This window comes from Paramacrobiotus metropolitanus, unplaced genomic scaffold (assembly GCF_019649055.1).
Source record: "Paramacrobiotus metropolitanus isolate TYO unplaced genomic scaffold, Prichtersi_v1.0 Parri_scaffold0000002, whole genome shotgun sequence".
NCBI classification, from domain to species: domain Eukaryota; kingdom Metazoa; phylum Tardigrada; class Eutardigrada; order Parachela; family Macrobiotidae; genus Paramacrobiotus; species Paramacrobiotus metropolitanus.
The window spans coordinates 1,686,183-1,703,837 of NW_026570222.1; the positions used below are offsets into that span (position 1 = coordinate 1,686,183).

Sequence of the window (17,655 nt, forward strand, 5' to 3'; positions counted from 1 at the left end):
CGCAGCTGGATCAAAGGTCACAGTATAACTGTGAATCCATGAACTGGATACGGTAACAATGTTGACTGTACATACTTTATAGAGTAGTGTTTTAGCGTTTTATGTGAAGACTAATTATATCGATGAGTATGGCTGAACGCCCACCACCGAATTACTGCGCTACAATACAGTACAGTTGATATTTTCTTTATAAGAAGCAAAGAATTTATCGACAACTTTTCGGCGCACATATCAGTTGAATGATGGAGTAAATATAAGTACTTAACAAATTAATTAATTGTCCGTTATCGCAACGGTGTAATCTGAGTAAAGTGTCGCAAGTTCTACTGTATTTACAGTATAGGTACTGTAGGTAGTTATTAGTGTACCAGTATCTGGCTTGTTCAGTATTAAAATGAATATATTGTAATGATATTTACAGATATAATAAGCGACATCCATAATACAAAATGATTAATTTTGCAAACACTTAATTAATTACTAATACTAGCCTTGTTAACTAAAACGAATATTTTATAAGAATAAAAGCAAGATGTTGTTGTAAATTTTAAGGATCAATTGTAACCATAATAATTACTCGTATAATTAAATGGGAAACGATTTAACTTATATTTATAAACATAAGAGTAAGAAGCTGGTATTTAATTCAGCCACGCTTCGATTGTTCCAAAATCCAAACGAATCAAACTTCGTATAGAGCACATTCGGCTGATATTTCTGGATATCGCAAGTTGGTTTGGTTTAATCATTTAACTTTGCTCTTCGTCTTGAAGGTTCATAAATAAATTCGAAAAACTAATTGCTGCCTTGCAGTTGGCTTTTACTGCATGTAGTGCTTAAAATGCCAGACTTACAGTTTTGCATGACGAGCAGCGAAAAGAGAATTTGAATATCGAATACAAGAGCGAAATTATTACTAACAGATACATCGCTGTCGATCACGCGATATCAACAAAAACATGCACAGCAATTACAATCTAGAATTTTGTATAAGTGCGAGTATTGCTATTCTGTACTGTTCTAATCATGACATTTATATACTATAACACTACATACTAATGAAATGAATCTTAAGTTACATTAATTATGTAAAATTTAGCGCTTTTCGATCTTGCAGTTGCGGGAAGAGCTTGCTGTCTTTTTAAACACAAGCCTACAACTTTTTCAAAAGGGCACGGAGGTCTGGTTTAACTGTTTAAGCCTTTGTTTACTGCCAAAGCGGCGTCACATCTAAGTGCAACTATGGCATACATGGTAAAAGATGGTTAACATTTCGCTTTTAAGTAAGTGTAAATTCATTTTATTATTCGTATGAACGCCTTCAAGTCGGAAATGCACTGGCGACAACGCTGGCACCGATCACAAACCGGAGTCAACCCAAAACCAGCCCTTCAACGAGGGCGAATAGGTCTGTTGTGCGCTGTTTAGTACCGCACTACGACGGTGTTATTGGTAACTCGTCATTACACCGCCGACGATGTATCATGCTGCATCATGCCGCGGCCGTACACACGATGATGGCAGTAGTAGTGTCACGCTGGAAATGCGGTATAATGAGCCAACGTTTATGTACCGACAACGTTTTTACCATGCGCCAGTGTGAAAGAGCTCTTCGGTCCCAGCGCCGCGCTATGACATTGTAGTACCATCGGAGCTGTATAACGCAACACAGCAGTCGGCGAACGGTCGATATGCGTAGAACGTACAATATGCTGACTCGTGTGCTCCATATTCAGCCGTCTTGGCGTACCGCTTCTCGCTTCTGGCACGAACTTGGCCTAGACAAATCAGTCTGAAAAGCTTATTTTTCCACATGGTGTGCAACCTTGAAATTTGTTTTACAGGTGCGAGGACTGCCATCACGGCTAGGTATCACGCAGACTGCCTTCACGTAAGTCAAATTAAGGTAAGTGGGAAACAATAAAATTAATTTCGAAGCAATTGAATTGTAAGAATAACGAGCTGCGAGCACTGGCTTATCGATATCGTACACTTCGCATACGCACAGAACGACCGATGCTTCGGAGAAGTTACAGCAGGAGCGAATGTTGTCAATTGAACAACACGTTATGCGGTAGCTGTGCGTAACAGTACTGCAGTGAAATGCAGCTAGCTATGTTCGGGCTGTTTTTTGGAACTTGCTTGTAGTTGAAGAGTTTTACGCTTTTGCGACAGCTTGGCGAAAGTAAATTCCCATAAACCTTTTTACCGAGCTTTTCATGACCAGTATCCTTATATATGCGGCAGGAAAACGCCACTCGCAATACAGTCTTAACAAACACAGTCGCTTTTTCGGCAGCGTTGGGTGGGATCAAAACATTAAAGGTCATATAAAGGTCAGGCTGCAGAATACGTTGGTGTGGTATGGAATACCACAAAATTCGGTATAGGATGTACATACCCTGGTGTTCGAATTCCGGGAGCTGATACCAGCTCTGCAGTACGAATTCATGGCCGGCTTATTTGCGTAATAGGACTTCTATTAGGTTTTCCTGCCCAAACTTTTGGCCTAAATTAAAGAAATCGCCCGGATTGCGATCCAGGCTGATATTGCGATTAAAAGTGTTTTTCCGAATAGTTACGAAGGTAGTTAAGCAGCAAAATAAATTTCTGTATGTAAGAAGTAACTTACGTACATAGTGAGCCAACTATGAAAACTACTTAGTAAAACCAAAAAACTGTAGTTCTTACTACGTATAATAATACAATATGCGTTCCAGCGAAGCGTAAACAGTCGAATCTAATCCAGCCAGTATGCTGCTAATATAACTGGTACACAGAATGCGGTAGCATTTTTTCCAGCAATATTTCACTGAAATGGTAAAGCGATTCTTCTTCAGAAGTTTTAACAAATGGATCTATATGGACTACTTTCTCACTGCAGTAATTTCCTTTTTTTGTAGCTGCGCGAATATATTCCAGCAATGTGTGTACTTCATCAAACATATTGTACACGCGATTGTAAACTACCCACACTAGCCTAAATACCTGATCTACAGAACTTTTCGTAACAAAAGTCCCAAAATGTTTGGCTTTTTTTGCCCTTAAAATTTTTTCTTTTTTTCACCCTTCATATAGTAGGCTTTCATATGTACTCGTATGATGATTTAAGCTTTTCGGAAGGAGAATAAAAAATATTACACACTACAGAGTACGTTACAAACGGGAATATCATATTTTCTGCAGTTACTCCTCATGCGGCTCATCGTGTGCTTGTCATTTTTTCCGTAAACACGTGAACATTTTGCTTGATGTTCTTTAATTAAATTCCCAGTAATGACTTTGCCACGTCTGTCTGCATCAAACTGGAACTGGAATTACTGTAGTACCAACAGAATGATTAGCGTTTAAACTAGCATTTCTGTTTTTGTAACAGTTATAAATTAAGGACGACTGCGGACGACATCGCTGCGTGCATGTTTGATGTCGCTAAAACTGCAGTCGACTTTTTACCGGAGGAGTGATAAAAAACGAAAAAAATTGGTTTGAAATTTTTTATTTGGGAGCTCCAAAACATTGGTTTCTTGACGCTGTATTCTGCTGTCTTGCAAAAGGTCAAGAATTGTACGAGTATTATGAGGTTTGATGGAAACGCAGAAGTTAATTTAAGAACCCAGAAGTATGAAAACTTGTTAAAATTGACAAAAGGGTCTTTCAAAGCTACCCCAAACCAAAACCAGCCAAGGCCAGACGTAAACGTTTGCCTCCTTTAGCATACACTGCCATATATTTTAGTTGGGTTACGTAAGTAGTTTATGAAGTCCTTACTAAAGGTCGATACTAAAAAAAATTGCAGAATATAGACTGCTAATAATTATGCATTTGCTTGTAATATTATTGGTAAGTTTTCGTTTTTCTAGAATGTTTCGTCAGCCAGATAAAAAATACACTGAATCAAAATGGCTTGCTTTGGCTCTTGCTACCTGGCCATGGGTCTTCCTTGGGAATTGATGCGGCCGAGTACTCGGATACTTACAGTACTTGTAGGTGGTAACGTTTAGGTGGTCGGCGAGTAACGTTTAATATTAATACTGCCCTGGCGAGCATCACTGTTGCTACTTGCCACTACAGTCATGCAACACCCGCAAACAGTTTACCAACTCCTTCAATACCTTCCACGTGCACCAGAAATCTGCGTGGATGCTCTGACCGTAGATGATCTTGTTGCATTGCGAGTATCAACCGTGTATACTCGAGGTCACCACCACAACGTCATGCTTTTCAGGCCAACACTGTACAGATATATCTGTTACTTAAGTTGTTAATTCTGGCGTGCCGCCTGAAACGTTTATGATGCTTAAATCTGCCTAGCAAAACGCATAGTTACTGGTTACGAGGAACTTTTCTATATGGTTTGTGCATTAATTAAGAACACTGAAATAATTCCTATCTGTTGACTTAAAACTGATCCGTATTTATTACTCGATATGTGCCAGGCGTTTTGGTTGTGCTGACCGTCGTGGCACATTGTGATGAAGAATCATAAAATGTATGAAATCTTACCATTAAACTTATATAAACATAAATTTGTAACAAATTTCATAGAGTTCGAATTGATAATGTGACCTTTGAACCGATTTTAACTGTTATAGGACTGCATTATTATAATTCTCTAATATTGCTGTTGTGGAAGCACTGCACTATGCACGTATATCGTGACACTTTTATAGTATGTTCTAAAATTTTTTGAGTTTCTGGACTTGATTTGCAGCAGCCCCGACCCATCAAACCATAGAATCATTCCGTACCATACCTTTGGCAACGAAAGTTATAACGATCAGCTGCAAGATTAACATTAACATTGTTTTCGTAACTTTTCACCATAGTAAAAAAACATTGTTTTCTTAGCTGATGGTATTTAGCGTATTGTTTTAAAATTTAAAAACAACAACAACGACGACTTGTTTGTAAATTGGGCACAACAACCATGCGTGTATTATACTGTATTACATTATCGATCCTATGCTTGCGAGTTGCGATACGCTCGTGAGTTCAGCTATTATATGAATTAAATGGACTTCTTAACATGGAACGTCTCTTCTAAAATGTCTATCGCTATCGTTTCATCGCCTATCGCTGAAATCATTTTTTATCAAATTCAACAACTTTTTAAGACTTTTGAGCGAATGTTGTAAATATAGGTAGTGCAATATCTGACTATCATAAAAAAAATCTGACTATCATAAAAAATGTGTGCCATGAGGTCAAAACATTTCCGTTCTAAAATCGTATGAGCGCGCTATTTTGTAACACATTTATCGGATTTGTAAAATTAGTTTTTTACGATTCTGATTGGCATTTATAGAGAACAGCTCCAAGGCGCAGTTATTTGGAAAACACTGTCGCAGAATATGGCGAAAATTTTCATATCGAAGGAATCGAAAGGTCGAATTCGAAAGCTAGGCTACTGTTTAATACTCGTACAATTCCCTAAATACTCTCAGCATGTACCAGTTACACAAATGTTTTTGTTAATACGATTTGTAAAATTGACTGTAATGATTACTGGTTAATAGCTAGATATAATCGGCGCTTCTACTTGTACTTGCAAGTTGATATATATAGTCGACGCCAAAAATATAATCTTACATAGAGTTAACGTTGTCCGTGCTACTTTCACACACACACGTGTTGTAACATCTGTTCGTTCAGTGCACAATTAGGACTTCCTAAATTTTTTAAATAAAACATTTTCTAGCGTTTGCTTTTGTAAACGTACATTCTCACGCATGTTCAATATTCTGTATAATCTGCGAAGGTATTTAAGCGAAAGCAATAAATTTACTTAATTGTTATTCGTTATCGATCACATAGCTATTTCTAAAACTTATCAATCGTGAAATCATGGTTAATTAACTATGTAGTAAATTAATTAAGCTTTAGTTTCCTGCAGTGTTGTAGTAATATTACTTATATACAGTTTCCATAAGCAGGCAGTATCTTTGTTGATATGAAAATGGCCAGAGATCTTGTGTTTGCTCGAGTGTGATTATCGACCGAATGAGCGGTGCCACCACAAGTGTTATATCTGTACGAGTACATTTCATTACGTACACCCGTACTGCATGCGCACGTTGGTTATGTTTCCATACTATCAAAGACGTCATTCACTTGAGCCATGATTATTTGACTGAAAACGAAGCATTTCCAGCTCGAAGTGTGCGACCTGTACATGTGACGGAAAGTTCTAAAATTCTCGTGATTTGATTTTATAGTGAACCACATTTGTGGAATGTGGTGGCGGTCTCCTGTTTGTATGCCCTTACAGTTACTAGCTGCAACTCTCGGCTGGCTTCCTTGTTCAACATTGTAGCATGAAATTTCACTTATACCTGTTTGCTCCCGCTTTGATGTCGTCTTCCGTTAAAAACAGGTTTGCTCATCATCAGACGTTTAGAACCTACATAGTGATGGTACGCCTGACCTGAAGTCACAGTTACTCATTTAGCCTTGAAGTTTCCAGTACGTGTACAGTGTACTTACTTGCAGTTGCCGACGTCTTATACTTAGCCATTGTGACTATTGTCCTTTCGCACCTTGCCCGTAAGATGGCTACTTCACATATTAAACTGAATCATAACCGGAGTATTATACACAAGTGCAAAGGCTAGCGAAATTTCATCAGTTCTTCTGTGATGCTGTACGTCTACTCACTGTACTGTACTTATTGTTAATTATGTTTCAAAAGTAAGTGCTACTGTTTGGTCACACTTTAAGTTGCAATTTTATTGTCGCGGAATCCGAAGGCCGTGTGAAATGTCCACATTCAACGGGAGTCACATTCAACATTCAACCATCAGGATCTTGGTTCCGATTTCTGTATTGAATGATGCCGCATAGAGGCATAAAGGTTTTGGACAAACGCTCCGCAGTTTAACTCGCAGCAGCTAATGCGCTCCCGACTCAACCACAATCCTCCTCGTCGTATAAAAAACGGTGTTTAGAAAAGTGCTAACCAAAAATTTTTTAAGGGCATTTGAAGAAGTGAAAGCGTTGGATTAATACTATTCGATATCTCCGTCAGTTGTAGACAGACATAATAGGCACCGCGCCGGTCAGTTGTGTTAATTAAAAGTTAATGGTGCGAAACGTCGCTTGCAAGTATTTTATTCGTAGTGAGCTTCGAAATGTGATTTTATTTGTACGGCAACTGCAACAAGGTATTTTATAAGCGGTGTTGTTTCACAGGTCTGTTATGGCTCGCCGAGAGCGGGATGCTCGCCGCGAAGCCAGCTTAAACGCATCTGCCAAAATGCAACTGATTCTGACCCGACCAGACGATGCCAATGTGTCTATTGATAACGCGCTACCGTCTCCACGCTTATCCTCTCAAGGGAAAGACCTACCCAAGCACGTCAATGGAAGACGTTCCACGCCTGACGAAACGCAGGAAGTCTGTATCAATTCAGTGCCGACAATTGTCGTCGATGATCCGGTTTCGCGTACGATCGACGAAGTGATTGCTCGCTCTGTACAGCTGGTTGACCGGCTCGCCGAGCCGGTTGCACCAGCGGTCAGTCCGGCGATTCCATTGGTTAATGGTAATCGTCGCAAGCAGGCAAGTCCGCGGCAGCGGTACGCCGCCATGGCTCCCAAAGTTATGCCATCTGTGATACCTGCCATGCCTTCCACTGGAGCGGCAATTTCTCCTACGAGGAAATCCAAATCGAAATCACCGCTGATAGCCAACGGTCCTCAGATTGTTCTGCCGGAAATTACAAGTCCATCAGCTTCCGGTCACCTACGTGGTCCTTTGTCTAGTGACGCAACTAATGATCTTGACGCGCTAGCGGATTCCAATCCTTGCGCCGCCATCAACGGTGTGACAGCAGCGTATCTACCGCTAAATGTCGTCACATCCGGGAAGAGCGGGCACGCACACGCTCTGACTGTAATAAAAACAAATGAGCGTGATGATTCACCTACACGGTATTTCCTTGCTGTTCCTGACAGTTCAGACGGTATGATGGAAGCTCCTGTTCATGCGACAACCTCGTCGCCTGTTGCGACCAGGAAGAACAGCCCTGCTGGCCGTGCCGTTGACAATGCGAAACGGAAACGCTCAACATCGCGTACACCAACTAATCCTGCACCAGTTCGGAAAGAAAAATTAGCCAACCTGCTGAAGAAACGAAAACCACCGCCCACACCGGAATCACCGGTTGCCACCCCGTCCAGTTCCAGTCGATCCGCCGGCGCAAATGGCGGGTCGCGCTCTCTGACCCAAAAGAAGCTACGGATGCGCAACGGTACGGCCGTTGAGGAAGAACGACCAGCTACACGCCGGCGGAAACTGGACACGATTATTGCCAAAAAAGGGGAGCGGACTGTGTGGTCATGGCGGGGTCGATCCTTCGAGAAAACAGTTTATTCAGAGGTTCGTTTCGTAGAATGTGTTAGTAATTTTACTGTTTTTACTTCCGTTGGGTTTCAGTTTTTAAGGCGACTTAAGTTAAAGTTATCAAAGAACTATTGTAAATGCCGCGTAACACTAACCATAAAGAGCGTATCTACGAATTACTGCGTTTGACGAAATGTAAATTTTTTTACGCTTTTTGTAAATATTCATGGTGGGTAACTGGATGCAGTTTGAGATATTGTTGGCATACTGATTTCATATTGAAACTGGTATGATCTGCAGAGTAATTACGAGCTACCAGTAGCACGCGTCGCCGCCGTATGCATCGTTTTACAACATACGTTGGTGTTGTGTGTCTGTACTTATGGAATGCATCCAGTTTTTGCATGATAAATTCAAAGACTAACTAAACTGATGAGAATGGTTTATTTAGACCATGCGGACACCATTTTCTGTAATGCTTATGCATCTTTTTTGCACGTGCTTCTTTTACGATATGTACTCTGAAATCGGAATATGATGCAGTGAAATTACAATTGTATGCGAATTCCAGCTATCAAAGCACGAAGTTGCGGAATCTTGAGTTACCAGATCCATATGTTTTTGGTTAGGCTCATAAGTGCAACATTCAACGAACATGCTATCACGCCGTCAAGCATTACGAAGGAGAAGTAATTAAAGTTGGTGATTGCGTACACCTGCGCGCGGGAAAAGGTCAGAAGCCACACGTTGGTAAAATTGCAGCCTTTTGGGATGACGAGAAAGGTAAATTGATTGCTGACCTTATCGTTAGGTTAATGTGACCTTTCTAATGGGTATAACCAATTCAGGTAATAACGTTAGATAATTTTGCGTCATTATTGGCGGCGCATGTAACTGTTCGTGCAAATGGGGCGCGCTGAGCGGAAAATGCTTATAGTTCTAATAGAGACACGTTTTTCTATTAGGGGACATGATGATGACGATTTTCTGGTACTGGCGACCGGAAGAAGTGGAAACCAATATGCGACCAAATCATGGAGAGATGGAAGTTTATGTATCCAACCTTCGCGATGAAAACCATGTTGGATGCATTGATGAGAAGTGTTATGTCTTGACTCTTCATCAGTATGCATGGTACGTTTCGGTTACCAGCATCGTCGGATTAATTGTTTTCAACTTTCTTCTCTGTTATTATAGAAGTGAAATTAAGTACAGTATATGATACAATACTAGTAACTAACCATAAGCTTAATCGTATTAATGATTGAAAATGAGTAGCACGCTATCGTTAACTTCGCTTTCTTGTTTATATGCAAAAAAACATACAGCATGCTATTCAGAAATCTGACCTTTCTGTTTGGTAGTTTCCTTGCACAACAGAAAGAAGACAGCCTTCTCTACCGGCGACCAAAGGAACGAATCGTGCCGGAGACAAAATCCTTACTATTAGACGATCTGCCTGATGATGATACTGATCTGGATTTAGTTTATTTTGCCGATAAAGGCTATGATGGGAAGCACAAACGATTCTGGCGGTATTATTTCCGGGGCAATCGCCTTCGAAAGTTCGTCAGCGATAGTTTTAGCTGAAACGGACGAATTCCTCATGGACATCCTTGAATGCTTGTGCAAATTCTTTATGTGATTCTCAGTTGTGGGAAGACTGCCGTTTCATTCTTCATAAACCAGCGCAGTCCAACCGGTGTGATACGCTTTCAACTTTCGCAAGAATGGTTCGTCGCCTGATCTTGCTAAACCTGGAATGGAGTCGTAGTTACTGTGCCGCTAGAGTTTACCTGTTTGGAATGTCCTTTTAGCTTTTATTTGACGATTTGAACTTTTTTTGCACATATTCGTGATAAGGTAAATAAATTTTATTGTTGACTTCAGTCTCCAGTTTTCCGGGTCAAAACAAAGATATGGAAAATAAAGCGCAAATTTACATTTAAACTGGTGACAAGACATCCACGTAAGTCAGTTAAAAAACCACTGTAAATTTTTCGAAGAACGAGTGCGATATGCGCTCTGAAAAACTGCATGCCTCAGCGACGTTTTCTTTTGGAATCCATTAAGTCCCAAGCCGCGATGGATCGATCATGCTATCGATGCCCACCCATTTGTCCACTGGCCCCTTGTAACTGTTTCATCATGTTCTGCAATCCTGCCATGCCACCTAAAACATGATAATGCCGATCAGTGTAGAACTCAGAATACGCGTTGCGCTACTGTGTGTTATTTTATCGCTGCGTTCAAACTTCATAGTAAAACAGAGACGAAAATGGGACCTTCCTTCGGCAGATCCAAATTGGGCATAACTGTACGTAATAACAAACTATATAGCGTATCGCTCTTAACCTGTCGTCTTTAACTGTAGATACACGTAACTTAACAGCCTATGCTAAAATAAAAAAAACCCTTCACTGTAACATCTCATTCCCGAGATAACGTATCATCGCCGCTCCACATTAAACACCATCACCACTGGAAGTTGCGAACGCATAGTAAAATTATATTCGTACCCATCTGCTGAAGTACGCGAGGATCTATCATTTTGGCCATTTGTTGATTCAATGTCTGCATCTGCTTGGGATTAACGTTTTTCGATATATCACCACCTAGATCGATAACGAATTCATGTAATCCACAATGAATATTTCAGGACAGGATGCATGAAATATCTGTGTCGATCAAAAGAAGACTCACCTTTGAACAGTCCCTTCATACCACCCATCTTCTTAACCACAGCGGAGAATTTGGTGTACTGAGTTAAAAGGTCTTGCACTTCTTGCTTGGATACACCGCTTCCGCGTGCTACTCGAGCGATCCGCGTCGGCTGACGGGTGAAAATTTTGGCTCCCTCTTTGCTGTCCAGTTCTGTAATCAATAATAAAACTATGCGAATAGAGTTCATGATGAAAACATTTTATGCACATCTGACATGTCCATCAGCGCACATCAGACCAAGAACTTTCTCTACTCGTACAATATTACTAATAGTATGTATATACTGCAGATAACAACAACTATTTGTTAATTCAATAAACAAGAATTTTGCATTTACGCAGTTTTTAGTATAACACCGAACCGGCGCTCATTGACGACTACAGACAGGTAGTTTCTAGTGAATGTAAAATCGTTTGGCAAAAATCCCAATAAGCACCACTACGCAACATAAAGTACCTTCGTCACACATGCTGTCCATCATCGTCATCATTTTTTTCAATCGAGACATAGATTCCTGTTCTCCGCCTTTTGTTAGAAAATCCGTAGGGAAACCGGGAATCATGTTCATAATCTGCCCAAAAGGGCCCATTTTCATGATGTTCTGGAACTGCTCGTACATATCACGAATTGTAAATTCTCCTGCAAAAATTTCAAGTAAGTAATTGTACTAGCAACACACTACACAAATTGCACTAATTTCCGGCTATCACTCATTACCGTGTTTGAGCTTCTCTATCAACTCTTCATTATCTTCCAGCTTCAAATCATTGACTTTCTCAATTAAAGAGTCCATATCTCCCATTCCTGTAGGACAACCGATTAAGAATACCAAATCAGTTTTAGTGTTTCATCAATAAAGAGAAAGAAACGTCTCGGCATACCTAACAATTTGCTAACGAAAGACTTCACTTTGAATGGCTCGAATTCGTCGATGTGTTCACCAGTTCCGATAAATATCACCGGACTCTGAGTAGCAGCCACTCTGAAAGATACGACGGTTTTGAGGAAGACTTTGAAAAATAACTACCAGTACTAACTCCGAAGCTACTACGACAAAACTGGGGAATAATGCTTACGCGCTTAAAGCTCCACCACCGCGCGCATGGCCGTCAAGTTTTGTGATAATAACTGATGCGACATTTACTTTGGACTTGAAAGCCCGAGCCTAATCACGCAATAAAAATGAACAACCAATACGCCAGTTCTAGGTTTTCGAATCAAATTGTGTATACTTGTGCTTCGCAAGCTTGACCAATTGAGGCATCCATCACGAATACAATATTGTCCGGTTTCTAAAAAATTATAAAACGTTCAAAAATCTTCTGAGCGTTACAGTATTAAATTCCGTCAGTAGCGGCGCTCTCACAATGGCATTGGAGACTTCCAGCATCTCTTCAAACAGCGATTCTTCCTGTTTGTGGCGACCGCTAGTATCAACGATGATAATCTCAAAGCTTTCGTCCTTGAACTTCTGAACTCCTTCTGCAGCAATTTTCGTTGGATCCGATTCTGTGTAGCTGTAGCCAAACTATGTCAGAATTTATCATCAGCAAGAACTCAAGAGTGCGCCTCTTACTCTCCATAGAACGGAATCCTGGCTTTAGTAGCATTCTGCTTCAGCTGATCAAAAGCTCCAGCTCGGAATGTATCGGCGCAAACAAGGGCAGTTTTCCATCCCTTTTTCTGGTAGTAGTATGCCAACTACGTACAACGGAAATGCTCAGTCTGGATAAACATATACCACCAAGAGAGTAATCACCTTGGTACATGTTGTGGTTTTGCCGCTTCCTTGCAGACCGACAAACATGACGACATTTGGTTTCGCTTTAACGGGCGCCCAAGGTTTCGTACCAGGGTCGACCAACTAAACGAGCAGCACAAAATAAATCTGATTTCACAAAAATATTGCACGATTAACATTTACGATAACCTATTGAGTCAGTATTTTTTGACGTAATTGTCTCGATGGAAATGACAATGCGATTTGGAAAGTTCTAGAAGCGGCTGCTGTCGCGCCTGCAAATACGAAAATACGCTTGACGACATCTGAAATCATACCTTCATCAGCTCCTTAAATACCGCAGTTTGAATCATTCGGCGCTTATTGAGGCCGCCAGCCATCTCCTCGAAGTCTATGCTATTCCTGCAAAAAACAAACATGCCTGCCGAACTACTTTTTTCGTGATGTGAGAAAAGGTACCTGACGCTTTCTCTGAGCTGTTTAACCAATTTGACATTAACATCCGCCTCCAGAAGGGCAGTGCAAATTTCTTTAAGCATCGAGTCCAATGCCTAAACCACCACAACAACCGCTATGCGATATCAGCAGCATAAGAAAATAAATACAACAGCAGAACAACATTTTATTTCTTTACCTCTTCGTTGATGACTGTGGCATTGTTAAGGGACCGGATGGCTGCAGTGATCTTCCTGCCTAAATCCGCTAACACCATTTTTGAGACGAAAAGGGAAATCCACCGAAGAACTGCAGTGTCCGCAAAATAATATCAGTGAACACTGAAGTCTGACCAAATTTTGTACTAAGGACAGTAAATCATCACAAGCTTGTTCCGTAGAAGGCAATGGAGATTTCGTTCCCGTTTTTCATGGTCCAAGAACAAATACAGTAGTTGTCTTCGCAATTGGAAATACCACGCTCTCCCAGGGCAAAACACAATGACGAATTCCAGCACCTTCAAATGTGCTGTCGTAGTCGGGACTCGGTACTATTGATTCTGCTAATCTGCACCAGAGTGTCACACTCGAATCTCCTAACTTTCAGTCACAAAACGGCACCCTGGCAATCTTAACGTGCTCATGAGTTACAATTACAAATAAAAACGTCCACAAAACCACGGTCATATACTGCAATGATCCAGAACAAAACGAAACACGAGATACTGTACAAACGCGGGATACTAGGCAAACCTTAACCGTTTTCGTAACAATACTCAGCGTAATCCGGTAATCGTCTAAAACGAACTCAGAGATAATAAAAACAAAAATTTATTGCAGGCAGTGACAACTATGAGCTGTTTCTGGCATTTGGAAAGAAGATGAGGCACTAAAAATGAAAACTGAAAAGTGTGAAAACTGAAAAGCCTTTTATTTTTGAATTTTAATACATGCCCGTATTAAATAATTGATTTTGAGAATTCACGTGGCCAGCTGTTGTAGCGGTAGCTGATTTAACCATGACGACATGGAATTCGCTGACTGCGTAGTGTTATTGCTTATTGGCCGGAATATTGCAGCTTCTTCGTCTCCCAAGTGGGAGTCTGCAGTAGGGAGTTATGAACTTATGATGTTATCGTATAATTATGGTTGTAAAAAAACCGTTCAAGTGAAAAAAACGTTTATACCGCTAATGGCGCCATTGTTGGAAAACTGCAAATAATAATATTTAAGACTCAAGAGCATTGTCTCATGCAGAAATTATAATTTATAAAACTAAATTTCGTTCGCCTGATCGCTGTTCTTGACAGAGCCCCGCCTTATTGTGTGTACGCTGGCCAACCATTTGCTCCTCAAAGGCACGTAATCGTGCTTAGTCACCACAACAGCAGCTCATAGAACGAAGTGTTGTAGCAAGTAGCAACTGCTGGCGAATTGTGCGGGAATCTTCTTTAGAACGTTTTGCAGTTTTTTCAATTTTCAGCAAAGCTTTTCCCGAACTCTTGACTGATTTTCAAAAGATGGCTGGTAATTAAACGTTTCGATTTTTTGGACTTCGGGACATTGTTCTGCTGCACATCCAGAGCAATTCCAGAGCCGTCTATTTTGTGGATCTGAATGGTGTCAATTGTCAGCATCCCATAAAGAACAGGTTCTCCAAGGTGCGTTCGTTTATTCAGTTATGTTATGCTGATGCATGTGTTAATTTATGGTAGCGGGAGGTATGACTACTACGATACATAGAAATATAAATATTCGTAAAACCATCCCAGTAACGAGTAAAACATAATTGGATTTACCGCACAGTCCGTACTGTTGGATCGCTTATCAGCAGCTCTATTTTAAATTACTTTAGTTAAGTTTAGTAGAAGTTAGAATCCATTCCAGAAAATCATGGCGCCTTAAGTCCCTGCATCCACAATTCATGCGTATTGACCTGATGAATAGCGCTTGAGTTAGCTTTATAGATTATAGGCCCGTTAGATTGAGTATCCTACCTTTTTCTTACTTGTTCGGACAGGGTTGTGTTTAACTCTTTCCATTTGAACTTGGAAGATTTGAATTCATTTAATAATTTAATTTTTATTCTAGTTTTTCTGTTACATCATGGTCGGTTGAGCAGATGCCCGTTGAAGTGTCAGCCTTTAACAGACTGTCTGTTAATTACTGTACGTACCAACACCAGGTGCATACGTAGGACACTTCATCGCATTTTGTGGTTAATTTGAGGATCGTTCGTCTCTGTGCTCCTCAGTCCTCACAGTCAGCCATTAAAACATCAGTGATCAGTATCGATTTTTCACTATTTTTATTTGCAGGAATGGTCTTTTTATAGAAAATTGATTTGGGGATTTTAAAATTATCAGGGTAGTTATAAGTTATGTATCTGACTTGTGAGTTATGTATTAATGTAATATAGAATGAATGCCTGCTGCGGTGACCGCTGATTTTAATTTTTGCGTACGGTTCGAGTTGTCACTGCCACGCTTTGCGGTAAATATTCGCAGTGTATTTTAACTTTTGAGTCCGGTCGACTCAAAAGTTCAGTATTTCGCGCAGCATCGTTTGTTTTGGTTTGTATTATCGATATTGCGCCCTTTTCAGATCGAACTTGTTGTCACCGTCAGTGCAGCTTTAATTGTGTTCTGTTGAGCGGTGGCATCGCATTTCTGAGCGGTGTTGATATTAGGCAAAGCCAACAGCGCTTGAAAAACTGCGTTTCCTGTCCTTCATCTGCCCGCATACGTTGCCTCCGATTGTTTCAGTCGTTGAGTGGGTTTTTGCAGCCCCCAGGAGAGAAATTTACATAAAATTCATTGCCTTTAAACTGTTCGCTGTGAGCATTAGAGAAATGAGTGTAATACGTAGAGGATGTGGAGAGACACACGATCAGCGCGTTTAATAAGCTGCTTCGATCGGCTTTTCACTGCCGCGTTTCAGCATACAGACCGGAATTCCTTGGCGGTATTGTCTCTCTTTAGCTCCTGTATTTGCAGTATCATAATGCATTATTGAACCAAGCGAAAAATGATTTTGTTGATTGAGTTGATAGAATTCGTTCCGGGACCGTCACACAACAACTGTTACGTTGTCCGCGCGTAACCAATCGATATATTGGCGGGCAGCTCATTGAATGCCATTACCGGAGTGCTTTGCATATTTATTAGGACATAGACGGTTTTTATGCTGTGCATATATACTTTGTTGATTAATCATCATTGCATTTTTTGCGCTACCATTGAGCGGTCACATGTGCCGATAATATGATGACGTTTCCTGCAGCATCTTGGGCATGTTTCCTTTCTGCTGTACTTTGTTTGTTCCGAATGGTAGTAAATGATTTGTTTGACTGAAAATGTTTCATATTTATTTATTTTATGCTGGCTTTCTTACATTTTATCCTTTACCTTGCAGATAACTTTTTGGAGTTCTTGAATTCCAGAGCAAAATTCTCTTGATCATGGAGAACGAATTTCCGGATGACCAACTGCATACTCCAGAGAAGCAATCCAGTAGCGGCGCTTCAGAAGAAACCGCCACGCCGCTTGAGGACGCACTGTCGGACGACGACCAAGACATCGTCAGTGATGAACTGACTACTGCGGAATTCCGCAAGAAACATCCCGATCTGACGACAGCACCGGCCGCCAACATGGTTCAGCGGAAGCGTTTGGAGCGTGGGCACAAATATTTTGACTCTGGGGACTACAACATGGCCCGTGCTAAGAGCAAGAAAGAGGGTGTGCCGATCGGTCCGAAACTGCTGGATGCGCTGAACGCCACAGGCGAAGATCATCCCACACCGGAAAACATTCCTCACAAGAAGTACCCTCCTGCCCCAGGTATCAGTAGGCTGGCTTCTTGAAGAATACTAATAAGCATCCGTCACCGTTCGTTCTTGGATAAAGAGAGTTTTAGTTCCTGAAAGAGTTTGTTCCATGTTGACTTCGGTACCTTGCCTTGCTGTTGGTTGTAAACTTGTAACTCGATTGCATTCCTCAGGTCTTCTTGGGCTGTTGAATTTTTCGCCTTGACCTAAAGCAACGAAATAGTATTCCTAACACGGTTTAGAGGTTTTGTTGGTGCCTCTGTTTTCCGACTGACAGATAATGCACGTGCCATGGTTTGCAAATTTCAAACAGCTGTGTTCGTAGAATTACCTGGAGATTTGTGTTTTGAAGTGTTAAAGGAGGTTGACATCACTACTCGTACCAGAGTTTGCAGTTTGGGCTTTAGACAAAGTGACTCCGCTTTTTGAACGGTTTATGTTGCACTGTTTAATAATTTAATTGTATATAATAACCTGAAGAGGCATGCAATTTACGTTTTTTTGTTTTTGTCAGTTTCCTTATTCGTCTGAATAATCTCGGTTTTCTCACGCTTATACCGTATTATGAGTTACCGTATTACTGCTG

General features: G+C 40.7%; 3 protein-coding genes across 11 annotated transcripts; 2 read left to right on the forward strand and 1 right to left on the reverse strand.

Annotated features, from left to right (window-relative positions):
• Positions 1 to 1,583: 1,583 nt before the first annotated feature.
• Positions 1,584 to 10,285, forward strand: LOC129586051 (bromo adjacent homology domain-containing 1 protein-like). 9 transcript variants are annotated; one of them, XM_055479088.1, is made up of 7 exons: positions 1,933 to 6,413; positions 6,490 to 6,640; positions 6,747 to 6,936; positions 7,189 to 8,377; positions 8,971 to 9,124; positions 9,307 to 9,475; positions 9,706 to 10,285. In XM_055479088.1, exons 4-7 carry the CDS (start codon positions 7,196 to 7,198, stop codon positions 9,929 to 9,931), a joined length of 1,731 nt encoding a protein of 576 aa, XP_055335063.1. In that variant the 5' UTR covers positions 1,933 to 6,413; positions 6,490 to 6,640; positions 6,747 to 6,936; positions 7,189 to 7,195; the 3' UTR covers positions 9,932 to 10,285. The 9 variants fall into 9 exon arrangements, with proteins under 9 accessions (XP_055335048.1, XP_055335055.1, XP_055335024.1 ...); XM_055479049.1 differs by lacking the exon at positions 6,747 to 6,936 and having other exon boundaries at positions 1,932 to 6,413; XM_055479057.1 differs by lacking the exon at positions 6,747 to 6,936 and having other exon boundaries at positions 1,932 to 6,373.
• On the reverse strand, positions 10,201 to 14,195 carry LOC129586102 (signal recognition particle subunit SRP54-like). The gene is made up of 14 exons (XM_055479112.1): positions 13,441 to 14,195; positions 13,266 to 13,357; positions 13,124 to 13,208; positions 12,825 to 12,929; positions 12,642 to 12,766; positions 12,432 to 12,582; positions 12,298 to 12,357; positions 12,142 to 12,230; positions 11,947 to 12,047; positions 11,783 to 11,869; positions 11,522 to 11,704; positions 11,045 to 11,215; positions 10,861 to 10,956; positions 10,201 to 10,514 (listed from the first exon to the last, which is right to left on the reverse strand). The coding sequence occupies exons 1-14, from the start codon at positions 13,516 to 13,518 to the stop codon at positions 10,441 to 10,443; spliced, it is 1,497 nt and encodes a 498-aa protein (XP_055335087.1). The 5' UTR covers positions 13,519 to 14,195; the 3' UTR covers positions 10,201 to 10,440.
• A 456-nt stretch (positions 14,196 to 14,651) lies between these two features.
• Positions 14,652 to 17,620, forward strand: LOC129585378 (cAMP-regulated phosphoprotein 19-like). Its single transcript, XM_055478035.1, has 2 exons — positions 14,652 to 14,901; positions 16,655 to 17,620. Exon 2 carries the CDS (start codon positions 16,701 to 16,703, stop codon positions 17,103 to 17,105), a length of 405 nt encoding a protein of 134 aa, XP_055334010.1. The 5' UTR covers positions 14,652 to 14,901; positions 16,655 to 16,700; the 3' UTR covers positions 17,106 to 17,620.
• Positions 17,621 to 17,655: the final 35 nt, after the last annotated feature.